This window comes from Scomber japonicus, chromosome 4 (genome assembly GCF_027409825.1).
Source record: "Scomber japonicus isolate fScoJap1 chromosome 4, fScoJap1.pri, whole genome shotgun sequence".
NCBI classification, from domain to species: domain Eukaryota; kingdom Metazoa; phylum Chordata; class Actinopteri; order Scombriformes; family Scombridae; genus Scomber; species Scomber japonicus.
The window spans coordinates 21,120,491-21,133,457 of NC_070581.1; the positions used below are offsets into that span (position 1 = coordinate 21,120,491).

General features: G+C 45.2%; 1 protein-coding gene across 1 annotated transcript in view; it reads left to right on the forward strand.

Annotated features, from left to right (window-relative positions):
* zbtb46 (zinc finger and BTB domain containing 46) overlaps nt 1–12,967 on the forward strand; it is a 57,874-nt gene that overhangs the window by 38,402 nt on the left and 6,505 nt on the right. Inside the window, exons 4-5 of the mRNA XM_053317681.1 lie at nt 6,953–7,234; nt 12,538–12,863. Coding sequence (XP_053173656.1) covers nt 6,953–7,234; nt 12,538–12,863 — 608 coding nt within the window. The remainder of the gene's footprint in view (nt 1–6,952; nt 7,235–12,537; nt 12,864–12,967) is intronic.

Here is a 12,967-nt window from a genome sequence, read left to right on the forward strand (position 1 = left end):
TAAAGCATCCCCACCCAGAGTCTTTGTCGTTTTCCTCCTACACTTTCCATTATCCCTCCTCTCAACCTCTCTCTCCCACCTCACCCTTCAAATACGACCCTGGACTAGGCTGGACGGTGCTTTTGGGCTCGTGCCCGTTCACCAGTTCCTCCCCTGTACATGAAGCCAAGACATAACCTCTCTCTCTCAATCTCTCCATCTCCCTCTCGTTGCTTTTAGCACAAAGCCCTGCGTGTCTGCCTTCCTTCCCCACCCAGCATTCTTTCCCCATGCAGACCTCTCCCCCGCTCTCTCTCTCTCTCTCTCTCTCTCTCTCTCTCTCTCTCTCTCGACTTCCCTCCTACCCGCCAACTCGCTCAGCTTCACCCTACCTTTCATTAGCCCACTCTTTATCTCACATACTCACTCGGCTTGCTCTCTCCCCCTCCACTCTCCTATCTCTCCAGCTTTTACACTCCCTGTACTTTTACTCTCTCTCCCCATCCTCAGTTGCTTCAGCTTTTGTTTCTGATACATCTTCATTTATTTCTCTCTCCCTCTCTTTCCCTGCTGACCCTATTATTTTTATATTCTCTCTCCCTCTGCCATCACTCCCCCTCTCTCTGTCTCTACCTCCCTCCCACTCTCAGTCCCTCTAAGCTGCATTAACTCCCCAGATTACCTTGAGCCCTGCAATCCTCCATCCCCCATGCACTCACCCACTCCCTCTTTCCCTCCCTTCCTTCGCTCATTCACTCGCTCACCCAGACTATGTCCACAAGAAGGCGGCTAATTTTGAAAACTCGCCTTGAATTTGAAAATGACCACCAGCATTCTCATGTCATTTTCTTAGAGATATCCCTCTACTGAAACACTTAAACAAATGGAAAAAGGATACATCTCTTCCTTGTAAAATAGTGCATCACTGCCAACATGTGATAAAGACTGGGACTGACATAGCTACATTATCTGTGCTGTCATCTCCTGCTCTCCACAATCATTTTGATACAGCCAAACTCACAACTTAGTTGTTCCATTTATGTTACCCTTTTTGTGTTCAAAATGAGCATTAAAAAGCAATTTAATCATCAGTCTTTTAACTAGGTCAACAATTTAAAAAAATATACACGTAATATAAATACTAATGACAACTGATAAGCCATATTTACATTTTTCATGAGTGATCACAAAGACAGAAAAATGACAGAAAGTTGTCTTGTGGACTTAAATGCCACACAGCCTTCCACTAGGCTAACACCATCGTTTCCCAAAAGCTCTATTTTCCTGAACCATGCAAAGGCTTGTAATATACGTGGCTGCAATACCAGCATGTTAACATACTTGCCAGCATACTTTGTGTGTACCTGGGTGAAAGAGTTTAAATTTTTGTTAGCGATCAAGCAAATCCACTTGCTAACAGACCGTAAGCAAGCTTGCTAATTCTGATAGCTTTAGTTCCCTGTTTACTCTTTATTGAATTAAATATTCTACAATTCTGAGAAGAAACTGGGTTGTAAAAAAACAGTACAGTGAGCAGAAAGAAGCTCAGAGAGTGACTGAGCAGCAGCGGCATTTTTTCATAGATTGATTTCTAATTGGCTAATTATTAGCTTTTGCAAATTACCGAGAACAAATGACCAATATTCTAAAGGAATGCAGGATACACAGATGCAAATATGTTGTTAAAAGAAAGTATGTCACATGTCTAAAATGTGATGGTGTGTTCTGACTCATCTACTCAGTAGAAGGTTTTCAACAGGCTTTTTTGGGTGGTAAAAACTGGACGGAGGGCCAACGCGGAGAGAATAAGATGCATTTTCAAATTTAGCTGCCTTAGTGTGGACATACTCTCACACACTCACTTGCTCACCCCCACCATCGCTACCCACCCTCCCTCCTACAGCCTCTGTAACCTCCCCCTCACCTCTCCTCACTCCCCCTTCACTCACCCACCCACCCACACTCCATCACCCCACCGTCCAACTCTCACCCCACCACTCTTGCAATCGTTGTGCTCCTCTTCTCTTTTCTCCTCCCCTCCACCCACACTCTCGTTTTCTCCGAGACCCCAGCAGTACCACCATCACCACCAGCACCATCATCTCCCTCTCTCTCCCTCTCTCTTCCCTGTCCTTTACCACTCTCTTCCCGCTGTCCCTCCCTCCTCTAAAGCCTTCAGGCTCTGCTTGATTTATGCTTGCCCTCCCTATCCACACACACCCCACCACCACCATCCACCCTTCCCTATCTCTCCTGGAGGTTGTGGCCCGGCTAGTCCCTAAAAAACAACAGAGAGAGAGAGGGAGAGGAAGACAGAGAGAGAGAATAACAACCTCTTTTACTTTCCATCCTCCCTCCTTTTTAACCCAGCATTTTTTTCATTCCCCTCTCCCACACTGCTTTTTAAATTGCCTCTGAATTCTTGAGCTGTTTTAGTGCCTCACTCCCCCTTCTCGGCTGAAATTACTTTTTTACCCTCTCAAACTCTGGCATGCTGAGGAAGCAAGTTCCACTTTCCTCCCCTCTTTGTCCACTCGAGGACAAACACACACTAATAACGCATACAGTGTATGGAGCAGTTTGTGAAAAGAGGTGAAGGAGAGACTTTTCTAGTTTGGAAGCATGCCGCTGTAATGTCACATAGACAAATACAGCGAGCAGCGGAGTCTTGTGACAACAAGGCTCTTGTAATGCCCTGTCCTTTTCAACCTCAGGCTGGCCGAGCCATTAACCAGGCCGACTTGGGGCAAAGCTTTTTTCTCTCTCTTTCTCTGTCACACACACACACACACACACACACACACACACACACACACACACACAGATACACAGCGAGAGAGTCTTTCTCCTTTGTTTGCACTCCCATACTCAAACATGCACACAAGCCCTACTTTCTTCTCTGACAGCTCTCTTGTGGTCGACAAGCCTCAGTAACTCGTTGCTTAACCACCCTGGACTTTTTCACTTTTTCTCTCCATTGTGTTTGGCTACTGTCTCTGTTGATTTGAAGGCGTGGTGTGTGAGGTGTTAAAGGAGCCAGGTTATGTGTGTGTGTATGTGTGCATGTGTGTGCGAATGCATGAGTAGATCTGTGTCAGTTTATGTTATTCATCCGTTTATCTATCAAAAATCTGTATCTTTTAGAAAATGGAAACTGTCTCATACAACAATGTTTGGCTTCATTTTGAGGAGAAGGAGGCATTTATTGAGACACACACACACACATACACACACAAACACATACACACTTCATGAGCACAATCAGAACAGAGGATCAGAGGTCAAACTGGGTCAGCTGACCCTTCCCTCCCTTTTCAGGCCTTCTCTCTCCTCCTCTTTACTGCGTCAAAGCACGCTCTCTAATAACACGACTCCCCTTGTGAAACACACACACACTCTACACACAAATATACAGTGCTGCCTCCAACCACAGCACATAAAACTGTATCTTCTATCCATTAGCCGTAACTCTCTCAATGGATGATAAATGCAGTATCCATCACAACACATTTGAAGTATAGTTCAACACACACATCTTTTATTCTCAGGCAAGTCTTATTCCGCCTTTGCTTTTTCAAGCCCTCACATAGCTCGCAGCATCACTTGCGCGTGTGCGCACACACGCACACACATGCAAACACACACATGAACAAAGAGAACCACCATTTCCACATATTTGTCTCTCCTTTTAAAAGGGGGTTTTATTTAGCATAAATGTTGAAGCCAAGGGTGCCCGGCTACCATGGCAACCAAATTAAACGGAGGATCTCTTCAGAAAGCAGGAATCTAAATTATTCGGACTCTTTTATGAAGGGGAAAATGAAAATTCCCTTCACTGTACAGACACTGCTGCACTGTGAAAAAAATGAGGAAAATGCTATTGGTTTTTTTTTTTTATCTGACCATGTAGTTCAAAGGCATATCCCAATGCCATTGAAATTCATAGGTTGTCTCATGACAACCAGTATGTTAACACTCAGCATATGTGCACAAAGGAATGATGTAACCACAGTGTCTCTAAAACTCCAGATAAACCTATTGCTTCTGAAAGACACCACAATATGTGTGTCTACAAATCCTCAGCGAAACCCAGCATTTGTATGATGAAATCCATAAGCTGCGTGCATGGGATTAGGTTTCTGGTGTGGTAAATGATTTTATCTGTCGGAACAGGATGAAATTTAAGTAACACACCATCCACGCAGGCCCGATAAAGCTTACATAAGTGAAGGAGGATTATGTAGTATATTCCGATTATTTGGTGCGGAAGCCTGTTTGTGGTCAGCTGAATACTAATTTCTAATATCTCACGCCTAGTCTCAGTAATGTGGATAAATACTCAGAAATCAGCATACTGTACTTTGCACAGTAGAGTGTGTCAGCGGGACAGGGAGAGTCCCGCGCTAAATTTGTAAAACACAGATATTCATTTCACGCATTTTGGTACAAGAAAGAGCTTTGAGTATTGTGTGCAACAAAATCATGAAGTGATTGCTCTTCCGTAACTCTGCCAGTTAATTTGCAGTTTGTGTGACTGATGCATTGTTACTGTATGATGGCGAGGAGGGCGGACATGTTCCATCTGTAGATGCACGTGTCCAGGGGATGCTGGGAAAAGTGGTCAGGGGTCACTCACTCGTCCAATGAACAGATGAGTGGAGGGAGATAGGGGTCAGAGGTGACCCTCTTTTCTCTCTCTCCTTCGCTTCCTCTCCTTCCATTTGTCTGCCTCTCCTTTCTCCATATACGTGTGTGTGCGTTTGTGCATGTGTCTGTGTGTGTGTGTGTGTGTGTGTGTGTGTGTGTGTGTGTGTGTGTGTGTGTGAGAGTGTGTGTGTGTTTGTTGTTGGCCAACAGCAGATCTATGTTATTGATTGACTCCTGTGGCTGCTGGGCTGCCCACTGAAGGAGGGGGCAGAGCTCTAATGAATTCCTGCACCTCGTGCCCCTTGCGCCAACCCCTACACCCCCTCCTTAATTAACTTGTGTGTTTTTGTGTGCTTGTGTGTGTGTGTGTGTGTGTGTGTGTGTGTGTGTGTGTGTGTGTGTGCGTGCGTGCGTGCGTGCGTGTGTGTGTGTGTGCGTGCGGGGCGGGGGTGTGTGTGGATGCATGCGTGTCTGCTTCCTCCACAGCTTGACACCCCCGCTTTTACACTCCCCTGCCTTTTTGTTCTCCTTTCTTTCTCTTTCTCCTACTACCTTGTCCATGCCTCCTCTCTTCCTTCATTTCTTTGACCTTATCTCCTCTTTTTAAATCTTTCTCTGTGTCTGCTAGTAGTTTGATGGCTGCTGATTACTTCGTATGTATGTCACTCTTATCTATCCTGCTCCATCTCCTCCTCCCCTGCCCATAACGTCACAATCAAATCTTTGCACCTTTCAGATCTATGCGTGTATGTGCAACTGTGCATACAGAACGTGTATCTAGCCAACTGATCTGTAGTCATTTATCTATACTGAGTATGAAAAATGACTGACAGTATATGTGTGTGTGTGTGTTTGTGTGTGTGTGTGTGTCTGTGTGTGTGTGTGTGTGTGTGTGTGTGTGTGACAGAGAGAGAGTGGTCAGCGTTGACCCAGTAGGCTGTGAAGAGGCTGTATACCCATCGGTATTCCAGACGTGGAGGCAAACTACTGTCTCTGTCACCTTGACTCCCCTGCAGCAGACGAGCACTGGGCTGCACAGGAAACACTTAGCACTACCTGACTGTAGTTAAAATGGACAATAGGACTATTTTGTACTCTTGCTCCCATTTTATTTTTCACTCTTCTTCTTTCCTTTCCTTTTTCACCTATTTCTGTTCTCCGCGCCCCCGCATCACCTCTGTTCCTGTCTCACTTTGTTTATTCCCCATTTGCTTTAAGTGTGATTTCAGCTGTCATTGGGCTTTGAGGAACAGCAGACTTATATATTAGAATGTCAGAAGGTTTCTGTCCACAACAATCACACATAATTATGCACACAAACCCCCTTAAGGCAGCTCTCAAGTCTCCATTAGCACTCAGAAGTCTCTGTGTGAGTTTGTTTTAGGTGTAGACAAGCAATTCAAAGTCTCTAAGCTGGTGATGTGCGTGGTGTGTATTTTTGTCTAAGTCTTTGTTAGAGAAAGCAACCTGTCATCAGTTAAATGTCAATTAGGAGGCAATGAAAGTGTGTTTGTGAGTCTGTGTTTGCGTGTGTGTTTCTATGCGTGTGTCTGTGTGCGAGAGGGTTGAGCGTAGCTGTCGTCAGCAGTGTGGTCTGACAGTCTTGTAGATCTACAGTGGAACCTCCAGCGACATGTCTACTGCTGACAGCTTCTCCACACACTCTGCTTTCAACCACGCTGACAGCTAAACACACACACATAGCGCACACACACACACACATACGCACGCCATGTCTGTGTCTGCCTCCATCTCTCTCTCTCTCTCTCTCTCTCTCTCTCTCTCTCTCTCTCTCTGTCTCTTTATGATCTCCTTGTATTTTTGTTGACTGGTGATGATGAGGTATGTTAGGGAGTCGAGGAAAGACAGAATGAATCAGAGCGGTGACGTGTTGGTAGTCGAAAACATAGGGTGTAAGCGATGACTCGGCTGAGAGGTTTGAAAGAATTGGTTTAATATGGTGTTTTTTAGTACTGTCTCCCAAGCTTTTATCACTGTCTTGTTAAGCTCTTACATCGACAAGGTAACAACTTTTCAAGTACAATGCCATGGTTTTTGTAGTTTGACCACCATCCCTATTATCCCCTGAAAAGGATTCCGAAATCCAAGAGTGGCAGAAATTTCAGGCTATAGAGATGTATGTAATTCTTTAAAGGACGTTAACACTGCACTGGGTGAAATGTTTTGAGGCATTCTCCCCTTCCACCCACTTAAATTTCCCCGCTTCAGCTTGTGTTGTTTGGAAAAGCATTTTAATGTCAGTCTGTGATCACTGTAGAAGGACAGCAGAGCCTCACCCATCTTCTGTTACTTCATCTGTTTTTAGGGGCAGACGTGACCGAACCCAACAGCTCAGACAGCCGCGGCGAACGCCTCGACTTCTTCCTCAAACAGGAAGAGGCTCTCGCCACAGAGCCTGGCTTCCTGGGTCCCAATGAATCGGAGGAGGCTGGGAGAGGAGCCGCGGGTGGAACAATCTCGTCGGTAGCCAATCTGAAGGCAGCGCTGATGAGTAAGAACAGCCTGCTGTCATTGCGGGCTGAGATGATGGGAGATGATAACCCCTTGCTTTACGAGTACCTGCCCAAAGGAGGACACTCCCTGTCTTGTAAGTCACTATTTACTAACACTGTCTGCACACTGATCATTTTACACACACATACACAAACACACACACACACACACACACGCACACGCACACACACACACACACACACCCCTAACTCTCTCAGAACTCACAACTTGGATGTACACCAATTGCTTCAAAACCTACTTGTGTATTTTTGAGTACCTGCTCATGTGGTCACCTGTGAGACATATAACATACAGGCTTGACCACTTTTAACACGAGCGTCCTCTGTGACAGAGTATATTCCCTCATCACTGTATTTGGATAACTCTAAATGTATGCATGTGTGCGTTGCCACTCCGGTGTGTAATGGGTTTGTGTGGCGATGCCAGTGATGACTAGTCAGCAGTGACTCAGTGAGAGAACATTTTGCTAGGATCACTTTTGTTGTCGTGAGAAAATTTGCTCGGTTTTATGTGACAGTTTCTTTGTGCGTATTAGTGGGTCTGCGGCTGTATTTTACATCAACAAAATAACAAAACAGAACTGCAAATGTTAAATATTTCACCACACCAGTTGTAAAAATCAGCTTAAATGTGTCACTCAAGAATCAACCGTTCTTTAATCTGATCAATAATACATCAATAAACATCCTAATTTGTGCTTCATTTATCCACATTAACAAGGGATTTTTTTCCTCCTTCAGTCAGGGTTTTTTTTTCTGCCTTCAGTGAGGGTGTTAAACTGTCAGTGCGACTACATGTGTGTATTTCTATGTGTGTGTCAGCATGAGCGTATATTTGCTTGAGTCCATGTCCGCGTGGGCACATTGTGTGTGTGTGTGTGTGTGTGTGTGCGCGTGTGTGTGTGTGAGACTTGTGTGTTTGTGTTTCTTTGCTTTTACTGGCTAGTAATTGGATCTTTTGTCCCGAGTTCTGCCTGTCTTTGTGAGTAGAATAAAAGCAAAGGAAGGGTACAACTCCGAGTCTAGTCATGCCTTTTGAGTTGAGCCCCACTCACCTACAAAATAAAGACAGGGCCAAGACTGTATAGAGCAAAATACACATTCACAGTTGCACATGAGTGCACGCGCCTGGACATGCACGTCACATCACATCACCCCTTTTGTGTAAGTGTTAAGTGTGTGGGATTGAGATGTTTCTGTTGGCTTAAAGAGGAGAATCAGATGCTGTCACAGCACAGATAGACAGCCTTGCAGGCTCCAGAAAAGAGAAGAAGAGGCTTTTTGATACACACTCACACTTTACAGATAGACTCAGCCTTGACTATATGAATAGGAGATTTTGAGAATTCAGAGAATGTTAATCATTTGCTCCCTGCATGGAAAAAAACACATTGAATGAGTCTTATAGCTGCCTTTCAGTTGCCACCAAAGAAACCTCGGCGAGGTTTTCGGTCAGCCAAACCCTATTTTGAATTCTCTTCACAATAGGGTTTGGGGAAATGGGCTTGTCGAGATGGCCAACAACCTCCCCTCCCTCCCCGGATCTGTCCCTGTGTCTAAATGAGGACAGAAAATAAACAAACACTGTACCTCAGATTACTGGGCGGAGGATAAGTCTGCCTGGTTTGACAGATCACCGCTGCCTGCCTCCTTTCCTCCATTCAGCCCGCTTTCCCCCTCCTCCTGTTCTCCTCCCTGCCTCTCCTTCACCCCTGCTTAACATCCTTCCTGTCCTTTTTCCCTCCTGTACTCCCCCTCACAACACCCCCACATCCCTCCTTCCATCTATTTCTCCTTCACCCCTCCTTAACACTCATCCCTCACACTCTCTCTCATTCCCTCCCCTTCTGGCCAGCTCCTGCAGTTTCTCCTTATTTGTCTCACTCCTGTCTCTTTTCCCTCTTTTACTTCAGCTGTGAAGCATCAAAGTATGCTGGTTAAAAATCCTGGGAAAGTATTGATCTAGGTAGAGAAGAGATAGAGCAAGGTCACCTGGCCCAATTCAATGGAGACCACTGAATATCAGCAAAAGGCCTTAACACAGCGCTCCTGTCTCCCCCTCTCTCCCTCTCTCCCTCCTTCCCTCTTCCTCTCGTTCTCTCTTTTCTTTATAATTGACTATTAAATAAGTCATGTTTCCCCCGAAGATTTATACATCCAAAACCTAACCAAACTGGGTTTTACATGTAGCAATTCAAACTTTGTTGACAAGGCATGCAATTCAAATGCGAAGCTCCTCTTTTTACAATCCTTTGCATGGGTCACGGAGAACATCCTCCGAGCATGTGGAATGCCAAAATACAGTGGAACAGTGGAACCAGTCTTTATGTCAATCAAGCCTCCTGAATCCAATTAAGATCATTGGGATTTGGCCCCGCTACCCCTCTGTGCGTCAGACAATCAATGCCAGACAATGGATTTTGCCGGACCATCCCTGCACACCTGTCCACACTGCCACCGTATACTGGCTGTGAAGACCATCCAATTAACTATAGGATCATACTGACATTATTGAACTTTTCTCTCCTCTGCCCGCACTCATCACTTCATAATCTACTTTTGAAAATTGACTGACCCTGCAGCTCCCATCAGCTCTATAGCGAACTATCCAGAGGTTTTAGGATTTTTTAGGACATTATTTATAATTATGACACTAATTTTAACTTTTTTAAAAACATGGATCCTATATAACAACGTACTATTTTCTGCCTCTCTGTTTAAATGCAAGAGAAACAAAAGAGTAGCAAGTGCCAATATAAATGCAGATATTGATACAGGAGATGTGGTGATGAGGTTTTTCCATTTAAGGCCACCTAGTCCACATTGTATAGACTTTGTTAACACTTTTCTAAGGCTGTGTTACTTGCAGGTAGTACGATCAGCAACAACATTAAAACCATTGACAGGTGAACTGAATAACATTGATTATCTCATTTTAATGGCACCTGTCAAAGGAGGATGGGTATATAAGGCAGACTTCAGTTCTTGAAGTTGATGTGTTTGAAGCACAAACATAAGAATCTGAGTGACTTTGGCAATTGTGATGGCTAGACGAATTGGTCTCCAAAATGGTGGATCATTTGGGGTGTTCCCAGTATGCAGAACATACCAAAAGTGGTCCAAGTGCTCAAGGCTCACTGATGCACACGGGGAGCAAAAGCTATCCTGTCTGGTCTTATCCCACAGAAAACATACTGTAGCACAAATTGCTGAAAAAGTTAATGCTGGCGATGATAGACAGGTGTCAGAACAAACACAGGGCTTTATAGCTATGGGGCTGCATAGTCACAAACTGGTCAGAGCTCCCATGCTGACCACTGTCCACTGCCAAAAGCACCTACAATGGGCATGTGACCATCAGACCTAGACTATGGAGCAATAGAAGAATGTGGCCCTGCCTGACGAGTCACATTTTCTTTTACATTATGTGGATGGCTGGGTGGGTGTGCATCATTTACCTGAGAAAGACATGGTACCAGGATGCACTATCTGAAGAAGGAATGCTGGCAGAGGCAGTGTGATGCTCTGGGCAATGTTCTGCTGTAAAACTTTGAATCCTGGTATTCATGTTGTTGTTACTTGACATGTACCCCCTAACTTAACAATGTTGCAGACCAAGTACACCCCTTCATGGCACATTGATTCCCTGATGCTAGTGGCCTCTTTCAGCAGAATAATGCACTCTACCACACTGCAAAAATGGTTTAGGAATGGTTTGAAGAACATGACAAACATTTTGCCTTGGCCTCCAAATTCCTCAGATCTCAGTCTGATCCAGCATCTGTGGGATATGCTGGAAAGAACAAGTCCAATCCATGGAGGCCCACCTTGCAATTTACAGGACTTAAATCTGCTTCTAATGTCTTGGTACCAGATACCAGAGGACACCTTCAGAAGTCCTGTGGAGTTGGCAATTTTAGGCATGTGGTTTTAATGTTGTGACTGATTGGTGTACATACCGTATCGAAAACATGGATCCAAATCCAGGTCCACAGGTTATTGCTAAAACATCATTAGCCTTTTCACCCTGGACAACCCCAATCCTAATTGTCCATTTCCTCCCAACTGACTCACCAAATGTTATTTGATTAGCTACTTGCAATTGGTCAGTCACCATACTGTAATTGCTTCCCTAAAGTCTAAACATCCCTTTAGTCTTTACCCAATTCTGATGGCAGGTAGAGGATGCAGGTTGTATTGTTGATCCTCTACCATCATTCAGTCTTCATCGATGTCTTCTCTTCTTTTTTTCTTTTTCATCTTGTCATTTTGCAGTGAGTCAGCCTGCTGATATTTGCATTCTTTACAGCTTGCCAGACACGACTGCAAAATTAAATTCAGTTACACAAGACAAAAGTTACAGTTGGCTTGAACAAAGACTATTTAACTGTTGAACATGTGTTAATGAACTGCTCCGTCTCACCTGTAGCTCATCCCTTTATTACTTCCTTGCTATTAATGCTGCCTCTCCAATCACTGCCGGAGGTGAGGAGGAGATAGGGAGTTGAACATTTGTGTGTGTTCTCAGTAAGTGGGAGTGGGGAGTGTCGAGCGCGGTAGTTTAACATTCCAGGAATCCGTCCATGGTCGAGCCTCATGGTTGTGTGATTCTGTCCGTTGTGCAGAGGAGGGCAATGAATGGCTAACCCACTGCATAACTCTGGAGACATTCCCCAAAACGCTGCCCACATTCGCACATACTCGTATACGCACACACAAAAGCCAGAATAACCTGAAACACATTATACTCAGATTAATATGCAATATATAAAAAAAAAGATATCCACTCAGTCTAATGGTGACATTACTGTTTCAGAAAAGGCTTCTATGTGAATAGCCATGGAGAGGTAAATGGTCTGTAATACATTTTAAATTCAGTGTGCCTTAACTTGTTGCTGGTAAACATCTTACATAGTCGATATAGTCGTCCTTTACCCTGCGAGTACAGAAAGTCTTCACTGGAGCTGAAAGATGGCTCCTCTCCAAAACAATCTCCCTCCACTCTTCAGAGGATCCTCAAGCCCTCTCCTTATATGCATTTTACTTGCTCACACAGCACATGCACACTCTCACAAAACACACACGCTGCCATCCACTGTGCACGCATGTGGGTGGATGGAGAAGGAGAGCAGAGGAGTGAAAGAAAAAGAGAAAGAAAGAGAGAAGAGAAGCCCTAACCCCTTCCCCTCGGCTGGTGGAAAGTGAAACTTCAGAGTTTTTCTTCCTCCCCCTCTCCATAGTGTTTGATAGTGTAGCACTGGCAGCCTCTGTGTGCCCCCCTGCCCACTCTCTCCCGTTGTGTTCTGGTGGCCAGCTGCTAGCAGAGTTGCAGTTGTACGTGAGTGGGTGGGTGAGACTCGTTTCCTGTGCTCCTCAGGGCTCCGCTCCAACAACTACTGCAGCACGCTCCGGCCAGGGGCCACGGGGGCCACTATTCATAACAAACAGGGGGCTGGCTCCTCTACTCCTCCTCCTCTTCCTCTTCTTCCTCCTCATGTTCCACCATCACCACCACCGCTACCACCATCATCATCAACATCAGCATACTGTCCACCCACTCCACCCACTCCACTGAACCCCACTGAGCCTCGGCCCCTGGAGCTCCCCGGTCTGCGGGCTGGGGTACTCCCGCTGCACTCAGAAGAGTTGGACATGGAAGTGGAAGAGGCCCCTGAGGGCTCGGAGCCCTCCACCTTGCCTGAGGTAAGCACACAGAGCCTGGCTCAGCTCCAGGGCGGAGGCTGTTCTCTGGTACCGCTCCTTCAGTCAGATAAAAGTTTGATCCATATAAGACTGAATGGAGCAAG